Source organism: Leptonychotes weddellii, chromosome 2, assembly GCF_054177405.1.
Source record: "Leptonychotes weddellii isolate Sample4059 chromosome 2, ASM5417740v2, whole genome shotgun sequence".
Lineage (NCBI taxonomy): Eukaryota > Metazoa > Chordata > Mammalia > Carnivora > Phocidae > Leptonychotes > Leptonychotes weddellii.
This window is the reverse complement of record NC_138370.1, coordinates 50,065,040-50,086,465: the sequence shown is the minus strand read 5'-3', so window position 1 is coordinate 50,086,465 and position 21,426 is coordinate 50,065,040. Positions and strand designations below refer to the sequence as shown.

At 38.5% G+C, this 21,426-nt stretch overlaps 1 protein-coding gene across 4 annotated transcripts in view; it reads right to left on the bottom strand.

Annotated features, from left to right (window-relative positions):
* Positions 1–21,426, bottom strand: part of CBR4 (carbonyl reductase 4) — a 91,459-nt gene that overhangs the window by 46,638 nt on the left and 23,395 nt on the right. The window contains exon 5 of one of the 4 annotated variants that reach the window (XM_081812924.1): positions 1,161–9,617. The exons of the other annotated variants lie outside the window; for them this stretch is intronic. Within the exon in view, the coding sequence (XP_081669050.1) occupies positions 9,499–9,617 (119 nt within the window). The 3' untranslated portion in view covers positions 1,161–9,498. Of the gene's footprint in view, positions 1–1,160; positions 9,618–21,426 lie in introns of those variants that run through there. 4 annotated transcript variants of the gene reach the window in all.

Genomic DNA, 21,426 nt, shown 5'->3' with positions numbered 1-21,426 from the left:
GCCTGATCAAACAAGCACGGATACTTTTGTGGCAAGGACAACTGAGCCATCATAGCACAATATTCTAACCATTAACACCATTCAATTCATTCCCCTTGTGTTCCATGATTAATCAACTGTATGACTGGAATTTAGGCTACTGTGGAAAACAAGCATCTGAGAGGATTTAAGCATATATATGTTCTCTCAAACACTTTTTTTTTTTTTAAGATTTTATTTATTTATTTGACAGAGAGACACAGTGAGAGAGGGAACACAAGCAGGGCGAGTGGTAGAAGGAGAAGCAGGCTTCCCACTGAGCAGGGAGCCTGATGTGGGCTCGATCCCAGGACCCTGGGATCATGACCTGAGCCAAAGGTAGATGCTTAACGACTGAGCCACCCAGGCGCCCCTCAAACACTTTCCTTTAACCTCAACTTCACTGTGGCCCTTTTCAACATGTTTTTAATAATTTTCATTCATGGTTTTCAAAGCAGGTGATTTGAAAATTTTATTTCCCTCTCCAGAAAAACCTTCATTGATATTAATAGTTGTGAAGTTTTTGTTAATCTTCAATGACCTTTTCTTCCAGGAAATCAGTAACCTTAATTACTGAAGGTTCCCAATACTCATTTAATCCAATTATCACCCATACAATTCAATTTTGTCAAAATCAATCTGTCATCATGCCAGACAGGACAAAACAATGTGAAAAAATAAAGAAGACCCTCAATCTACACTTATAACCCAGTGGAGACAAGTAAAGACTAAATTAATACAATATCAAGTATTTTTCTCCCTACAAGCCAGAGGACCTTCTCTTTATCAACTTTTTGTTGTAAGCAGTGCTAAAAATGTCACAGAACAGTACTTAATACTCTTCATATCAAAGCACTCCAGCCATTATAGCAAGCACACAGAGACCACTTATCAGTTATAACTCCTCAACTCGGGTATAGACTTTAATATAAGAAATAATCCTAGGGCGCCTGGGTGGCTCAGTTGGTTAAGCGACTGCCTTCGGCTCGGGTCATGATCCCAGGGTCCTGGGATCGAGTCCTGCATCGGGCTCCCTGCTCTGCGGGGAGCCTGCTTCTCCCTCTCCCACTCCCCCTGCTTGTGTTCCCTCTCTCGCTGTGTCTCTGTCAAATAAATAAAATCTTTAAAAAAAAAAAAGAAAGAATCCTAATGGGGGAAGAGTGGGGACAAGGAAAACTTCTTGCAGGATATAGAGAGTAGGCTTGAATAGTAAGATTTCAATAAGCAGGAAAAACTGTCAAGAGATGACAAGGAACTGTCAAGGGGCTCCAAGGCTAGGCAACATATTGATTTAGTAAGTCAACAAATATTTACTGTGGATCTGGGTTGATCACTGTGTTAAATACTACAGTTACAGTGAACCAAACACTTATGCTTCTATTTCACTGGTTAGAATTTAGTCACATGGCCACACCTAGCTGCAAGGCAATTTGGGAGGTGTGGTTGGCCATATGTCAAACTAAAAATAAAAGGTTCTATTACTATGAAAGGAGGGGATGATGGACTTCAGAGAACAACCAACAATCTCTGCTAGGATAATAGATCATCCAAGACAGAAAAAAGCCAAAAGAAATTTCCAGGATAGTGGTAAGGGAAAGTCCTAGTTTGAAAATTGTGCAGCACACTAAAAAGCATTCAGTCCAGATTGGAGTAGGTGGATAGGGGAAGGCAGGGAGGCACTAGGAAGGTACCTCAAACAAACAAAGATCATGCTACAGAGAGGAGTTTTAGAGTTCTGTTAAAAAGTTTGGGGCATAGAATTTTGATGGATATATCTCGAACTAAACAAATATAAAACAAAGCAATTATTAACTCCAGAAAATCTCCAAAACTGAGAATGGGAAAAAACATAATTATAGAATACTGCATGCCTCAACTTTGTAGCAGATAATCTTCAAACATGGCCCTCAACACTATCTGGCAATTATACTACCTTCCTCTAAACACCTCACTTTCTCTTTTTTCTTTTTTGTCTCATGACAAATTCAAACCTCCTCTATTCTCCTCAAACCCCAATGCCCCTCTTGGAGATGACTGTAGAGTGTCTCATGTTCTCTACAGAGAAAATAAAATCACCATCTGAGGTTGACAGTCATGAATTTCTCATAAAGCCAATTTTCCCTTTTACATGACTTCCTAACACAGCCTTTAGCTCTTCCGCTGTTAGCACAGAGAAAGCCAAGAGCTGTTCATGTAAATTTATGATTTGCCAGACAGATGCAATAAAAATATAAGGGGGCGAGGGAATGTAGGACATTGTCAAAGAGTGTTATTAGCAAACATGATGTCATTAATATAGTGGATCATGATGTTTTGCTGAATTTCCAGACAATCAAGGTCCCTTTGGACTACCTTGTAACCGAGGGAAGTGGAGTTGATATAGCCCTAGGGCATGACCATAAATGTGTACTTCTGTCCATGCTAAGTATGTGTGAACTGCTTCTGATATCCCTTCCTGATAGTTAAAAAGGCATTCATTCTTCATTATCAATAGCTGCATATGAAGTGCCACAGATCGTGTTGCTCTACTCTAGTAAATACATTTTATCTGATACAGCAACTATGGTCAGGAAATTGCTTGGTTAAATGTGTTCACCAATGTGTTCACCATCACCTACCATCTGTCCTTTGCAGGGAAAATCTCATTAAGTGCGAGTAGACAGGAATCACCACCCTCAACCATTAAGTCTTTAAGACTAACATTAATCTCTACCATTCAACCGGGCTATGTTATTTCTTCTGATTTACTTTTTTGTGCAACAGTCCCAGTAGTTTCCACCTGTCCTTTCCTACTACAAGGGCTCTTATTCCATAGGTTAAATATGATGGTGCTGCCAATTACTAAATATATCCACGCTGATTACACATTCAGGAACAGGGAAAATGACCACACAGTGAGTCTAGAGATACAGTGAGCCCAGCTGTGAGACAGACTTGAGCCAGGACTCCATTTATCACCTGGCCTCCATATGCCCCCATATTCACATGAGAATCATTATGGGGTCTCATATCCCCTGGTAGCAATATTAGCTTGACCCAGTTCCCAATAATTCTTTAAGGATCTGGAGAGATCTCTCTCTCCAGTGGACTATTAAAATGTCCACACTACCCAAAGCAATCTACAAATTCAATGCAATCCCTATTAAAATTCCAATGGCATTTTTCCCAGAAACAGAACAATCTTAAAATTAGTACAGAACCATAAAAGACCCCAAATAGCCAAAGCAATCTTGAAAAAGAACAACAAACCTAGAGGCCTCGTGCCCCCTAACTACAAAGGTATAGTAGTCAAAACAGTATGATATCAGGGGAAAAACAAAGTTCAATGGAACATTATCGAGAACCCAGAAATAAAAACACACAAATATGGTCAGTTAATTTATGACAAAGGAGCCAATAAATACAACGGGGAAAGGACAGTATCTTTAATAAATGGTGTTGAGGAAATCAGATAGTCACATGCAAAAAAATGAAACTGGATCACTACCTTACACAAAAATTAACTCAGGATTAGAGACCTGAATGTAAGACCTTAAACCATAAAACTGCTAGAAAAAAAACACAGGTGGTAAGCTCCTTGACATTTGTCTTTGATGAATTTTTGGATCTGACACCAAAATCAAAGGCAATAAAAGCAAAACTAGACAAGGAGGACTACTAAAAAGCTTCTGCACAGCAAAGGAAGCCATCAGCAAAATGATAAGGCAACCTACCAAATAGGAGGAAATATATGCAAATCATATTATCTGATAATGGGTTAATATAAAAAACTTATATTAAAGAAACCCATGCAACTCAATAGTTAGAAAAAACAAACAATCTGATTAAAAAATGGGCAGAGGACCTGAACACTTACCCAAAAAAGACATACAGATAGTCAACATGTACATGAAAAAGTGCTCAATATGACTAATCATGAGGGAAATGCAAATCAAAACTAAAGGAGATACCACCTCACGCCTGTCCAAATGGCTATTATAAAAAACAAGAAATAATAAGTGTTGGTGAAGATATGGAGAAAGGAAAACCCTGTGCACTGCTGGTGGGAATATAAATTGGTGCAGCCACTATAGTAAACAGGAGGAGGTTCTTCAAAAAATTTTAAATAGCACTACAACATGATTCAGCAATTCCACCTCTGGGTATTTATCTGAACAAAATGGAAACACTAACTCCCTAGTGGACATAAGCCTAGGGAACATAAATTTCCAGGCACTTCTAACTTTTTGGGCACGCAGACAAAGAATGTTCTGGCAGTGTTAGGACAGCCTGTCAACCAAAAGAAAAAGGTGGTGGCTACTGGGAATGAAAGAGTACCAGGACCAACATGCACAAATATGGTCAAGAGTTCCAAAGTGATATGGATGGAGATCTGACATCTTCTGCTACATATATGTGTACATATTCAAGAGTTCCTCTTGGATCAACAACAGGGTTATAGGGTGTGTGTGTGTTCAACTTTACTAGTAATGTCTACCTAGTTCCCAAACTGTGTACCAATTAATACTCATTCAGCATGTCATATTTAAGAGAGTCTGCTGACTTCTATCCTTGACAACCTTGCAAATGAAATTATGGTCCACAGAGCATCAGCACAGGCATCATTTAGAACTTTGTTAGAAAGCCAGTATATCTCAGGCCCCACTCCAGATCTGCTGAATCAGAATGTACATTTTTCAATGTTCTTTAAATGATTCAAGTTAAAGTTTGAGAAATCCTGCTATCAGTTAGTATTATCTGACTCATTAATTTTTGCCACTCAACTGTCAAATGAAGTCTCACTGTGGTCTTGATTTGTATATCCTTAATTAGTTTAAACACATGTTCAACATACGTTGACTATGTTTCCTCTTCCATAAAATGCCTGTTTTGTACCTTTGCACCTTTTCCTACTGGGTTATTCTTATTGATTTATTATTCATTTTATATTCTGGATACTGACTGTTCTGGAATTGATCTCTGCATTTAATGTGAAGTAAAGACCCAATTTCAATTTCCTTCCCCACTTGCTTTTGGATTCTGCGCCCATCAATCCACAAAAATAATTCTAAGTAACCAATCATTTCCATATAACTAATCCATCTTTCTGCCCCTTACTTAACATGTTCAACATACTGATACTCAGGACTCCCTCCTTCAAGAAAAATTTTTTTTCAATGGCTTCAGTGGCTTTCTACAGTCCTCTCATTTCCTACCTACCACTCTGACTAGTCCTTCTCAATACTCTCTTGAAGGCTCATCTATCTCTAACAGATGAGGAAATGCCAATGTTCCTCAAGTCTCTACCCTATGTTCACACTTAGAACAGTGCGTGGCACATAGCAAGTACCATCCAAGTATCTGGAAATATCATCACCATATTCTCACCCTAAACTCTCTACATGGGCAATCTCTTCCATTCCTTAGTGCTCAAGACTTTAATTACCATTTATACAGAGATGATTTACAGTGTATCTCTTGTCCACATTTCCCCTTGGAGTTCCTGATTTATACAGATTTGAGGTCTCCTCTTAGCTATCTCCAAGACACCTCAATTCAGCATGTTTAAAATTAAACTCATGATCGTCCCCCCTCTCCCTCCACAAAACTTGGTCTTAGTATTTTTTGCGAACGCCACCACTCATCCAGGTTTGTAAATCATAAATGCATCTGTTTCCTATATTCAATCCATTGCCAAGTATTGCTGATTTTCAACTCTGACCACTTACCTCCATTTCGATCCCCACTACCCCTAGATTCAACCTACTATTATTGCTCACTTGGACTACCCCTCTGGCACTATTTTCTTTTTCTTTTCTCCACACTAAAGCCAGCATGACCTTTTCAAAATGCATCATGATTCTCTCTACCTAAAATCCTTCAATGGCTCTTATGATAAAGTACAAAACATTTAACATGGGCTCAAAGATCTGTACAGACTAGATTTATGGCCTCTTCTCACACCAACCCCTCCCCTTTGCTCTGCATTCCAGGCGTCATGGCCTTTCAATCCCTGATTCACCATGTTCCCTCTCACCAAAAAGATTTTTACACATGCTGTTCCTTCTGAATGGAAGGCTTAATTTAAGTTCAACCATCCATGCCTCAGAGAAGCCATTCCTAAACTTTCAGAATAGGTCAAATTCCCCAGTAAGATGGTTCAGTAGTAATAAGAGCTTCTCATTCCTGCAGTGTTCCTCTCAGTTGCAATTTTATATGTGTGTGATTGTTTAAGGTATGTTTGCCCCCCACCCTAACCCCCCATTAGTCTGTGAGCTCCAGGAAGCCAGGACTCATTTCTGTTTGTTTTTCTCACCATTGTGCCTCCCATGACTAGTAGGATCTGGTACATAGTAGGAATGAATAAATACTTAATGAAGTAATGAACATTCTGAATCACTGAAAACTTTTCTTTCTAAAGTATCTCCACATTTTCTTCACTCTATTATACACATAACAAAATTTCCAGAAATGGGGTTCCTGACATATGTTTAAAATTTGGGGGGGGGGAAAGAAGCTGATTCCAAGATGGCAATGTAGGAAGACGCTGAACTCACCTCCTCCACGGGCACAAATCTATACCTATATACAGAGCAATTCCTCCTGAAGAACTGAGGGCTGACTGAACAACTTCTGCATAACAAAAGATAGAGACCACATAGAGAATGGCGAGAGGAGACACAGTAATAAAGTAATAAAGTAATCACCCCCCTCCAACACTGCAAACTCCAGTTGGGAGTGGAGGGTGGGGGGGTGGATGGTACTAAGGAACTGTGAACAGACTCATCTGTCCTGGGGCACAGAATAAAAAAGCCACAGTTTAAAAGGGCAAATAGAATATAAAGGAACTAGGCATAGAACCCTGCCAAATGGCGGAGGAGCTGTTGGAACTCTCTGTGGGTTAGAGGGGCTGGCAGGTGCCCCAGTTTACACAACCCCCCCACCTGATAGCACAGACTGGAGCAAGGTCCAGATGTCATAGCTAGCCTGCTGCCTCAGCAAGCCGTAGGCACAAAGCCCATACCAGCCCAAGATAACCTGGGGCACAGGAAAAGAAAAAAAAAAAAAGCAAAAGCTGTGGTTTAAGAGGCCAACTAGAATATGGAAGAACTTCCCTGGAACCCTGCCAAATGGCAGGGGAACTACTGCAACTCTCTCCAGGTCAGAAGGCCGGGCAAGCACTACAGTTTACTTTCCCCTCCACCTTGATAACATGGACATGAACAAGAGTCCATGCACCCTAGCCAGCCTACCACCTCAGCAAGCCCTGGGGCCCTAGCCCACACCAGCCCAAGCCATCCCACTAAGGCGGCCTCAGCACTGTGCACATCAGGACACTACTGGCCAGCACCCATCACAGCTCCAGGCATCTCACCAAGAAGACACAGGCCAAAGCACCCTGGAACACTCCAGGCCCACGCCACTTTGACTCCAGACAACTTGGCACAGGCAACACTGGCACACAGCACTACTGGACACCCCAGTTCACACCTTGGCTCCAGCTGTCCCAGGAGCATCTTGGCCCAAGACCACTTCAGCTACAGATGTCCTACCAGGGCATCTCTGTGCAGGGCACCTCAGGACCTCTACCCATCCATGCCCCACCTCACATCCAGCCACCTGCCAGATCATGTGCTACATAGAGTGCCCCAGAACTCCCCAACCCACGTGCAATTCAGCTCCAGCTGCCCCACCAGGGTGCCACATAAACCAAGTGCCCTGGGACCAATGTGTACCTTGCCTTGGCTCCAGCCACCTTGCCTGGGTGCCCCTGCACTGAGCACTCCAGGACACCCACTTCAGCTTCAGCTATCCTATCACAGTGCCCTCTATGAAGAGAGCCCCAGGACTCCCTGGCTTGTACTAACTTCAGCTTCAGCTGTCCTGCCAGGGCAACCCCCACATGGATAACCTCAGAATCCCCTGGTTTGAACCACTTCAGCATCAGCTGTCCTGCTACAGCATCCTCTGCACAGAGAGCCCTGGGACCACCCTGGCCCACACCAACTTCAGCTCCAGCCATCTCACCAGGGCAGACCCAGCCCACACCAGTCACAGCTCCAGCCAACCAACCTAAGTCACCAGGCATCCACAGTCTACACAAAGGATGATATACAATAAGACCATTCCTTCAACTTTATGAGAAGTAGCTGTTCTGCCTAATTCACAGAAACAAACATAGAAAGTCAAGCAATACAAGGAGACAAAGGAATATGTTCCAAATGACAGAACAAGACAAAAAAGTTTAAAAAAAAAAAAACAAAATAAAAAAAGTTAAGAAATACGCCTAATAAAGAGTTTAAAGAAATGATCATAAAGATCCTAACCAGACTAGACAGAAGAGTGGATGAACTCACTTATAACATCAACAAAGACACAGAAAATATTTTTTACAATCAGAACTGAAGAATATAACTAAAATGAAAAATGTACTAAAGGGAATCAACACTAGATTAGAATATGCAGAAGAACAGATCAGCTATCTGGAAGACTGGGTAATGTAAAGCACCCAAACTAAACAGCAAAAAAGAAAAAAAAAAAAAAAAGGAAGAAAAGAAAACAGGATAAAGGAACCTCTTAGACAATATCAAGCAAACAAAAACATTGGCATTATAGGGGTCCCAGAATAAGGAGAGAGAGACAAAGGGGCAGAAAAATTATTTGAAGAAATAATAGCTGAAAACGTCCCTAACCTGAGGAAGGAAACACACATCCAGATTCAGGAAGCACAGAGTTCCAAACAAGCTGAACCCAAGGAGGTCCACACCATGACACATAATAATTAAAATGTCAAAGATTAAAGAAAGAATTCTAAAAGCAGCAAGAGAGAAGCACATAGTTATGAACGATGGAAACCAAATAAGGCTTTCAGCTGATGTTTCAGCAAAAACTCAGCAGGCCAGAAGGGAGTGGCATGATATACACAAAGTGATGAAAAGAAAAAACCTACAACCAATAATACTCTACCCAGCAAAGTTATCATTCAGAATTGAAGGAGAAATAAAAGGTTTCCCAGAAAAATAGAAGTTAAAGGAATTCATCACCACTAACCCAGCCTTATAAGAAACGTTAAAGGCACTTTAAGTGAAAAAGAGAAGGTTATAATTAGAAGTAAGAAAACTGTGAATAAAAAGATGTAAAATATGATAACATATACATAAAACATGGAGGGGGTGTAAAATAAAATTTCTTTTAGAATGTGTTTGAACTTAATTGACCATCAACTTAATATAGACTACTATATATATTTAGGATGTTATAATATAAACCTCATGGTAACCACAAACCCAAAACCTATAATAGATACACAAAAAATAAAGATAAGAAAGCATAACACTGAAGAAAATCATCAATCACAAGGAAAGAGGGAAAGAAAAGAATGAACAGAGAAGAACCACAAAAATAAGAAAACAATTAACAAAACTGCAGTAAGTACATACCTACCAATAATTACTTTAGGGACGCCTGGGTGGCTCAGTTGGTTAAACGTCTGCCTTCGGCTCAAGTCATGATCCCAGGGTCCTGGGATTGAGTCCCACATCGGGCTCCCTGCTCAGTGGAGAGCCTGCTTCTCCCTCTGCCGCTCCCCCTGCTTATGCTCGCTCTCTCCCTTTCTCTCTCTGACAAATAAATAAATAAAATCTTAAAAAAAATAATAATAATTACTTTACGTGTAAATGGTCTAAACACTCAAATCAAAAGACACAGGATGGCAGAATGGATAAAAAAAAAAAAAAGACCCATATATATGCTGCCTACAAGAGACTCACATCAGGTGTAAAGACACATACAAATTGCAAGTGAGAGGATAGAAAAGATAATGCATGCAAAAGGAAGCAAAAAAAAAAAAAAAAAAAGCCAGGGTAGTAATACTTGTATCAGACAAAACAGAATTTAAAACAAAGACTGTAACAAGACCCAAAGAATGTCCCATGTCCCTATAATGATAAAGGAATCAGTCCAACAAGAGAATATTACAATTGTAAATATCTATGAAACCAACATTAGAGCAACTAAATACATAAAGCAAATATTAACAGCCATAAAGAGAAAAACTAAAAGAAATACAAAGTAGTAGAGGACTTTAACATCCCATTTACATAAATGGACAGATCATCCAAGCAGAAAATCAATACAGAAACAGTGCCTTTGAACAACACATTAGACCAGATGAACTTAACATAATATAAATCTTGAATCCCAAAACAAGAGAAAACACATTCTCTTCAAATGCACATGGAATTCTCCAGAATCACATGTTAAGTAACAAAACAAGTCTTAATAAATTTAAGAAGACTGAGGTCAAAGCATGCATCTTTTCTAACCACAATGGTATGAAACTAGAAATCAATCGCAAGGGAAAAAAAAAAAGGAAAAACACTAACATGCAGAAGCTAAATAACATGCTACAAAACAATGAATGAGACAACAAATCAAAGAGGAAATAAAAAAATACATGGAGACAAATTAAAATAGAAACACTATGGTCCAAAATCTTCAGGATGCAGCAAAAGCAGTTCTAACAGGAAATTCATAATGATACAGGCCTACCTCAAGAAATAAGAAAAATATTAAACAATCTAACCTTACACCAAAGGAACTGGAAAAAGAGAAACAAAGCTCTAATTTAGTAGAAGGAAAGAAATAATAAAGACCAGAGAAGAAATAAATGAAATAGAGACCAAAAAAAAAAGAAAAGATCAATGAAACCAAGAGCTGCTTCTTTGAAAAGATAAAGAAAATTGATAAACCTTAAGCCAAGAAGGAAAAAAAGAGAGAGAACCTGAATAAATATAATCAAAAAGGAAAGAAAAGAAGTAACTACCAACACCACAGAAATACCGGGATTATAAGAGACTACTATAAAAAATTATATGCCAACAAACTGGATAATGGAGAAGAAATGGATAAATTCCTAGAATATTCTAAAACTGAATCAGGAAGAGATAGAAAACCTGAACATTCAAATTACTAGGAACAAAAATGAATCGGTAAGCAAAAACTCCAAAAAAACAAGAGTCCATGGCCAGATGGATTCACAGGTTAATTTTATCAATTCAAAAAGAGTTGGGGGGGAGGGGGGTTCTGGGTGGCTGAGTCAGTTAAGTGGTGGACTCTTGATTTTTAGCTCAGGTCATGATCTCAGGGTCCTGAGATTGAGCCCCACGTTGGGCTCCATGATCAGCAAGGAGTCTGCGTGAGGACTGTCTCTCTCCCTCTCCCTCTGCCCCTCCCCCTGCTTGAGCATTCTCTCCCTAAAATAAATAAAATAAACCTTTAAAAGAAAATAGAGTTAATACCTATTCTCCTCAAACTATTCTAAAAAGCAGAAAAGGAAGTTTCCAAATATATTCTATGAGGCCAGCATTACCCTGATGCCAAAACCAGACAAGAACACTGCAAAAAAGAAAACTACAGGCCAATATCCCTGATGAACATACATGCAAAAATCCTCAACAAAGTATTAGCAAATTGCATTCAACAATACATTAAAAGGATCATTCACCATGATCAAGTGGGATTTACTCCAGGGATGGAAGGCTGGTTCAATATTCACATATCAATTAATGTGATATGCCACATTAACAAAATGAAGGATAAAAATCATATGACCATCTCAAGTGGCTCCATGGAGTGGAAGATGGTGGCTGAGTATGAGGACCCTAGGCTCACCTCGTCCCACAAATACAACTAGATGACTTATCAAATCATCCAAAATTCCCCAGAAATTGATCTGAAGACCAGTAGAACAAACTCCACAACTAAAGGTAGAGAAGAGGCCACATCGAGGAGGCTAGGAGAGTGGAGATGCTAACTGGGGAAACATATAATGGCCACAGAGGTGGGGAGGGAATCATGGTCACAGAGGAGGGAAAGAGACAGACTAACATACAGGGGAGTGCAAAGGGAAGACAAATGCCCATAGCAATTGGCTTAGAAAGCGAGAGGGCCCAAATTTCATGAGTTCTTGCAACCAGCAGGGCTTAAAGTCAGGAATTTTAAAGGTCACCATGCTTGGCTATGGGAGAGCTTGCAGGCACTGGGGCTGCTCTTGGAGAAAAGACAGGGCAAACAGCCTGTGAAGTACAGCATTAAAACAGTGATCTGAAGAGTGCCTGGGGCACACAATGAGGAGGTTACTTGCTCATCTCAGAAGCTTATCCCACAGAGTCAACATTCACAGAGACCCCTCTGGGAATAAAGGAATTGCCAGGCACCATTTCCTTTCCCCACCCCTTAGCATAAACACAGAGCCACCTGCAGGAACCAGAGAAGCACAAACACTTGCTACCTAACTTGCTTACACCAAACCCCACTCCCCATACTCTGGTGGAACTACCCTTCCCAGTCTCACTTGCCTCAGTCCCAGTGCGGCAGGCCCCACCCCCAAAAGACAGGCCCAAACCCCTGCGCACATCCTGTCTCCCAACCTGGGAGTTTTGCAAGGCCTTGGTCCTGATGGAGGAAGTGACAGGTCTCATTCCACAAAAGAACACCTAGTTAAAACACATCACATTCAGGCCAGGGTTCAAATGCTGCCCACAGCAGCGAAAGAGAACCTCTGCAGATAACTGGCCTGAAGGATAAAGTGGTGACAACACAACAGCAGAGCATATGCAACACATACTGGAGACACTCACAGAAGTGCCAGGCCCTGGGGAACAGGGGACACTACACAGCAGGGCACTCCAGGATGTCTTCTTTATAAATCATTACACTCAAGAACCCTGACTTTCCTAACACAGAAACAGGCACAGAGACTTACACAAAATGAGAGGACAGAGGAATTTCTCCCAAATGAACAAAAGGACAAGGTCATGGCCAGATATACAAGCAAAACAGATATAAATAACATGCCTGATGGAGAATTTAAAGCAGTAATCATAAGGATATTCACTGGACTTGAGAAGAGTGGAGAACATCAATGAGACCCTTAATACACAGATAAGTAATAACACAGAGGTAGAGGGCACATGAGAAACACACTTGATTGAATGAACAGCAGGCTGGAAGAAGCAAAGGAATGAATTAATGACCTAGAAGACAGAGCAGTGGAAAGTAATCAAGGTGAACAAAAGAGAAAAAAAAGAATTACAAAAAAAACAAGAATAGAGTTAGGGAACTCAATGACTCTGTGAAACTTAATAACTTTAGTATTATAGGAGCCTCAGAAGAAGAAGAGAGAGAAAAGAGGGCAGAGAATTTATTTGAAGAAATAATAGCTGAAAACTTCCCTAATCTGGAGAAGGAAACAGATATCCAGATCCAGGAGGCCCAGAGAACCCCCAACAAAATCAATAAAAGCAGATCCACATCAAGACATATTGTCATTAAAATGGCAAAATATAGTGATAAAAGGAAAAACATTAAAAGGAGCAAGAGAAGAGAAAACAGCTACACACAAAGGAAACCCCAATAGGTTATCGGGATTTTTCAGCAGAAACTTTCCAAGCCAGAAAGGAGTGGCATGATAAATTCAAAGTGCTGAATGGGAAAAACCTGCAGCCAAGAATACTCTATCCAGCAAGGCTAACATTTGGGAAGAGAAGGAGAGAGAAAAGAGTTTCCCAGACAAAAACTAAAGGAATTCATGACCAGTAAACCCGCCCTGCATAAAATATTACAGAGGACTCTTTAAGTGGAAAGGAGAGACCAAAAATCATGGTATGAAGGTTTCTGTAAAACATCAATCAAGGAACTCACAAAATGAAAGTATGTAAAATATGACACCATATACCTAAAATGTGGGGAGGAGATGAGTAAAGAATGGGTTCAAACTTAAATGACCATCAACTCAATATAGACTGTGATATGCAGAAAATATTATATACAAAACCAATGGTAACCACAAAGCAAAAACCATTAATAAATATACAAAAGATCCAAATATATCACTAAAGAAAACCAGCACACCATGAAAGACAGAAAGGCAAGAAAGCATCAGAGAAGATCTTTAGAAATAACCATAAAACAAGTCATAAAATGACAATAAATATATACTATCAATAATTACTATGAATGTAAGTGGACTAAACATTCCAATCAAAGACATGGGCTGACAGAATGGATGAAAAAAAACCAATACCCATCTATATGCTGCCTACAAAAGACTCATTTCAGACCTAAAAACACTTGCAGATTAAAAGTGAGGGGACGGAGAAACATCTAGCATGCAAATGGATGTCAAAAGAAAGACAAAGTAGGAACACGTATACGAGACAAAAGGAACATTAAAACAAAGACTGTAACAAGAGACAAAGGACACTATAATAATAAAGGGGACAATCTAACAAGAAGATATAACAACTGTAAATATTTGTGCACCCAATGTGGGAGCACCCAAAAAAATAAAAGTTAATAACAAACATAAAGGAAGTAATGGACAATAATAAAATAGCAGGGGACTTTAACACCCCACTTACAGTAACAGATCATCGAAACAGAAAATCAACAAGGAAAAAATGGCTTTGAAGAACACACTGGAACATATGGATTTAACAGACATATACAGAACATTCCATCTTAAAACAGCAGAAAACACATTCTTTTTCAAATGCACACGGAACATTTTTCAGAAGAGATCACATATTAGGCCACAAAAAAAGCCTCAACAAATTCAAGAAGATCGAAGTCATACCATGCATTTTTTCTGACCACAATGCAATGAAACTAGAAGTCAACCACAAGAAAAAACCTGGAAAGAACACAAATACATGGAGGTTAAGTAACATGCTACTAAACAATGAATGGATCAAAAAGTAAATAAAATAATAAAAAAAGTACATCAAAACAAATAAAAATGAAAACACAAAGGTTGGGATGCCTGGGTGCTCAGTCAGTTAAGTGTCTGCCTTCAGCTCAGGTCATGATCCCAGGGTCCTGGGATCGAGTTCCGCATTGGGCTCCTTACTTAGTGGGAGCCTGTTTCTCCCTCTGCCTGCCGCTCCCCCTGCTTGTGCTCTCGCACTTGCGCTCTCTCTCTCTCTCTCACAAATAAATAAATAAATAAATAAATAAATAAATAAATAAATAAATAAAATCTTTAGAAAACACAAAGGTTAAAATAAAAACCTTTGGGATGCAGCAGAAGCAATCCTAAGAGGGAAGTTTATGGCAATACAGGCCTACCTCAAGAAGCAAGAAAAATCTTGAACAACCTAATCTTCCACTTAAAGGAGCTAGAAAAAAAAAAAAAAAATCTAAAACCAGCAGAAGGAAGAAAATGATTAAGATTAGAGCAGAAATAAATGATACAGAAACTAAAACAAACAAACAAAAACCAACAGGTCAATGAAACCAGGAGTTGGTTCTGTGGGGGGAAAAAAAAAGAAACACAATATAACTGATAAACTTGTAGCCAGAGTCATCAAGAAAAAAAAAAGACCCAAATAAATAAAATCACAAATGAGAGAGGGAAAATAACACCACAGTAATACAATTATAAGAAAATATTATGAAAAATTATATGCCTGTAAGAAATGGATAAATTCCTAGAAATATAACCTACCAAAACTGAAACAGGAAGAAATAGAAAAGTTGAACAGACCAATTACCAGAAAAAAAATTGAGTCAATAATCAAAAAACTCCCAACAAACAAAAGTCCAATAGCAGATGGCTTCACAGGCGAATTCTATGGAAAAAAAAAATTTTTTTTTTAAAGATTTTATTTATTTATTTGCGAGAGAGAGAATGAGAGACAGAGAGCATGAGACGGAGGAGGGTCAGAGGGAGAAGCAGACTCCCCGCTGAGCAGGGAGCCCGATGCGGGACTCGATCCTGGGACTCCAGGATCATGACCTGAGCTGAAGGCAGTCGCTTAACCGACTGAGCCACCCAGGCGCCCTCTACCAAAAATTTAAATAAGAGTTAATACCTATTCCATTCTTCTCAAATTACTCCAAAAAATAGTAAAGGAAGAAAAACTTCCAAATTCATTCTATGAGGCCAGCATTACCCTGATACCAAAACCAGATAAAGACACCACAAAAAAAGAGAACTACAGGCCAATATCTCTGATGAACATAAACATAAAAATCCTCAACAAAATACTAGCAAACCAAATCCAACAATACATTAAAAAAATCATTTACCACGATCAAGTGGGATTTATTCCTGGGTTGCAAGGGTGGTTCAATATTTGCAAATCAATCAATCTGATATATCACATGAATAAGAGAAAGGATAAGAACCATATGATCATTTCCATATATGCAGAAAAAGCATTTCACAAAGTATAACATCCATACATAATAAAAACCTTCAACAAAGTAGGTTTAAAGGGAACACACCTCAATATAATAAAGGCTATATATGAAAAACCCACAAATAATATCATCCTCAATGGGGAAAAACTGAAAGCCTTTCCCCTAAAGTCAGGAACAAGACAAAGATGTCCACTCTCACCACTTCTTTTAATTTAAATTCAATGAATTAACATATAATGTATTATTTGTTTCAGGGGGTACAGGTCTGTGATTCATCAGTGTTACATAATACCCAGTGCTCATTACAACATATACCCTCCCCAATGTCCCTCACCCAGTTACCCATCCCCCCAACCCTCTCCCCTCCAGCAACCTTCAGTTTGCTGAATCCCTCTCTGGATTCATCTTGTTTCATTTTTCCCTCTCTTCCCCTATGATCCTCTGCCTTGTTTCTTAAATCCCACATATCAGTGAGATCATATGATAACTGTCTTTCTCTGATTGACTTATTTTGCTTAGCATAATACCCTTCTAGTTCCATCCATGTTGTTACAAATGGCAAGATTTCAAATTTTTTGATGGCTGCATAATATTCCATTGTGTATATATACCAACATATTCTTTATCCATTCATCTGTCGATGGACATCTGGTCACTCTCACCACTTTTATAAAACATAGTACTGGAAGTCCTAGCCACAGCCATCAGACAACAAAAAGAAATAAAAGGCATCCAAATTGGTAAGGAAGAAGTAAAATTTTCACTTTTTGCAGATGACATAAGGCTTTACATAAAAAACCTTAGAATCTATCAAAAACTGCAAGAACTGATAAACAAATTCAGTAAAGTAGCAGGTCGCAAAATTAGTATACAGAAATCTGTTGCATTTCTATACACCAATAATGAAGCAGCAAAAAGACAAATTAAGAAAACAATCCCATTTACAACTACACCAAAAACAGTAAGATACCTAGGAATAAACCTAACCAAAGAGGTGAAAGACCTATATTCCGAAAACTACAAAACAGTGATGAAAGAAATTAAAGACAACATAAAGAAATGGAAAGACATTCCATGCTCATGGATTAAAAAGACAAATACTGTTAAAATGTTTAAACTACCCAAAGCAATCTACACATTTAATGCAATCCCTATCAAAATACCACCAGCATTTTTCACAGAACTAGAACAAACAATCCTAAAATTTGTATGGAACCACTAAAGAACCTGAATAGCCAAAGCAATCTTGAAAAAGAAAAGCAAAGCTGGAAGCATCACAATTCTGGATTTCATGTTATATTACAAAGCTATAGTAATCAAAACAGTATGGTACTAGCACAAAAACAGACACATAGATCAACAGAACAAAATAGAAAATCCAGAAATAAACACACAATTATATGATTAATTAATCTTTGACAAAGCAGGAAAGAACATCCAATGGGAAAAAGACAGTCTCTTCAACAAATGGTGTTGCGAAAACCGGACAGCCACGCACAAAAAATAAATTGAAAATGGATTAAAGACCTAAATGCAAGACCTGAAACCATAAAACTCACAGAGGAGAGTACAAGCAGCAATTTCTCTGACACTGGCCGTAACAACTATTTTCTTGATAGGTTCCCTGAGGCAAGGGAAACAAAAGTAAAAATAAACTATTGGGGGGAAAAACTGAGAGCTTCCCCTAAGGTCAGGAACACAACAAAGATGTCTGCTCTCACCACTTTTATTCAACATAGTACTGGAAGTCCTAGCCACAGCAATCAGACAACAAAAAGAAATAAAAGGCATCCAAATTGGTAAGAAAGAAGTAAAATTTTCACTCTTTGCAGACATGAAGCTATACACAGAAAACCCTAAAGATTCTACTAAAAAAAAAACTGCAAGAACTGATAAATCCAGTGAAGTAGCAGGATATAAAATCAATGCCCAGAAATCAGTTGCATTTCTATACACTAACAATGAAGCAGAAGAGAGAGAAATCAAGGAATCGATCCCATTTACAATTGCACCAAAAACCATAAGATACCTAGGAATAAACCTAACCAAAGAGATAAAGGATCTGTACTCTGTAAACTAAGAACACCCATGAAAGAAATTGAGGAAGACACAAAGAAATGGAAAAACATTCCATGCTCATGGACTGAAGAATAAATATTAGTAAAATGGCTATGCTACTTAGAGCAATCTATACATTCAATGCAATCCCTATCAAAATACCAACAGCGTTTTTTAAAACAGAGCTGGAACAAATAATCCTAAAATTTGTATGGATCCAAAAAAGACCTCGAGTAGCCAAAGGAATGTTGAAGAGAAAAACAAAGCTGGCGGCATCACAATTCCAGACTTCAACCTCTATTACAAAGCTGTCATCATCAAGACAGTATGGTACTGGCACAAAAACAGACACATAGATCAATGGAACAGAATAGAGAGCCCAGAAATGGATCAACTCTATCGTCAACTAATCTTTGACAAAGCAGGAAAGAATATCCAATGGAAAAAAGACAGTATCTTCAACAATTGGTGTTGGGAAAATTGGATAGCCACATGCAGAAGAATGAAGCTGGACCACTTCCTTACACCATATAAAAAAAAACTCAAAATGGATGAAGGACCTCAATGTGAGACAGGAATCCATCAAAATCCTAGAGGAGAACACAGGCAGCAACCTCTGTGACCTTGGCTGCTGCAACTCCTTGCTAGACACATCTCAAAGGCAATGGAAACAAAAGCAAAAATGAACTAGTGGGACTACATCAAACTAAAAAGCTTCTGGACAGGAAAAAAAAAATCAACAAAACCAAAGGCAACCTACTGTACTGAGTGGGAGAAGATATTTGCAAATAATATATCCAATAAAGGATTAATATCCAATATATATAAAGAACTTACATAACTCAACACCAAAAAACCCCCAAATAATCCCATTAAAAATGGGCAGAGGACCTGAATCAACATTTTCCCAAAAAAGACACACAGGTGGCCAACAGACATATGAAAAGATGCTTAACATCACTAATTATCAGGAAAATGCAAATCAAAGCCACAATGAAATAGCACCTTACACCCGTCAGATGGCTAAAATCAAAATGACAAGAAAAAACAAGGGTTGACAAGGACGTAGAGAAAAAGGAACCCTTGTACACTGTTGGTGGGCATATAAATTGGTACAGCCAATGTGAAAAACAGTATGGAGGTTCCTCAAAAAACTAAAAATTGAAATACCGTATTATCTAGTAATTCTACTACTGAGAGAAAATGAAAACATTAATTGAAAAAGATATATGCACCCCTGTTTATTGCAGAATTATTTGCAATAGCCAAAATATGAAAGCAACCCAAGTGCCCATCAAAAAGGAATGGAAAAATAAGATGTGGTATATATATACACAATGGAATATTACTCAGCCATAAAGAGAATGAGATCTTATGATTAGTGACACCATGGATGGACCTAGAGGGTATTATGCTAAGTGAAATAAGTCAGAGAAAGACAAATAACATAGGATTTCACTTATATGTGGAATCAAAAAAACAAACACACACACAAAAAGCAAAAACATACCCCTAAATACAAAGATCAAACTGATGGGTGGAGGTAGGCAAAAATGGGTGAAAGTAGTGGGAGCTACAGGCTTCCAATTACCAAATGAATAAATTACAGGAATGAAAGGTACAGTATAGGGAATATAGTCAATGGTATTTATTATAATAGTGTTATATGGTGACAAATGGTAGCAAGAGTTTTGGTGAGCACAGCATAACATATAAAGTTGTTGAATTATTGTTACTATGTTGAATTACTGAAACTAATTCAAAACTGTGTGTCAACCATACTTCAACTAAAAAAACTATTTTGGGAAACAAAAGTTCTACAGGTAATACTGATAGCACCCCCATTTGGATTATTAGCCCAAGAATTCTAAGTTAAATTTCTGGTAATTACTCGAACTAAGGTATCCTGCCTAAGAGAAAACAGCTGATTGGCTTAGGATTGCAAATTCAGTTTTAAATTGAAAGTAAGCATCAAAATTAGAGATAAATGACTAAAAAAGATAAATTACCAAAAAGATTAAATCATAGGGATTTGATCAAAAAATAATATTCCAGGATACATACTGAGAATCAGAACAGATATATCTCAATGACTATCACCAACTATAGCACAGAGTAATGGGCTGATGATCTTGAATCAGAAAATCATAGTGGCTTATCAGTGTATTTATGGAGTATATCCAATATACTCAGAGCTGAGTAGGCAAAGTGGGGGTATCAAAAAAAGTACCAGATATTTAGCAGGTATTCAACCAATATTTGAGTTCATAAGCTAAATGAATGAAAACACAGTATGGTCTCTACCCTCAGGAGCTTACAATGTAGTACAAAGATAAAACAGATATAAAAGAAACTTAATTATTAAATAATCTGAATACAGTTTACCCTTGAACAATGCAGGGGGTTAGGGGCACTGATCACCTGCACAGTCAAAAATCCACCTATTAACTCTGATGCCCAAGAACTTAACCATTAATAGCCTACTGTTGACTAGAAGCCTTACCAATAACATAAACAGTTAGTGAACACATTTTTTTGTAAGCTGTATATATTGTATTCTCACAATCAAGCTAGAGAAAATATTAAGAAAATCATAAAATACATTTTCAATACTGTACTGTAAAATACCCGCATATAAGTGGACCCACACAGCTCAAACCCATATTGTCCAAAGGTCAGCTGTATGTTTGTCAAGTTGTTAAGAAATCACTGAAGTTCTTGAATGGCTGGACATACACAACAGCTGCCAACTGATCTGAGCAACAGGATGCAAGTATTAAATTGCAAATTCTACCAGGTCACTCCTCCCTCTCATGCTCTCTGTCTCTCATTCTCTCTGTCTCAAATAAATAAATAAAATCTTAAAAAAAAAAAAAAAAAAAAATTCTACCAGGTCAGTGGGAGTAAGTGAATTCGCCAGCAGTGGAATAGTGAAGGCTTATTTGCCTATTTCAAAATCTCTTCCCGGGCGCCTGGGTGGCTCAGTCGTTAAGCGTCTGCCTTCAGCTCAGGTCATGATCCCAGGGTCCTGGGATCGAGTCCCACATCGGGCTCCCTGCTCTGCGGGAAGCCTGCTTCTCCCTCTCCCACTCCCCCTGCTTGTGTTCCTGCTCTTGCTATGTCTCTCTCTGTCAAAAAAATAAATAAAATCTTTAAAAAAAAAAA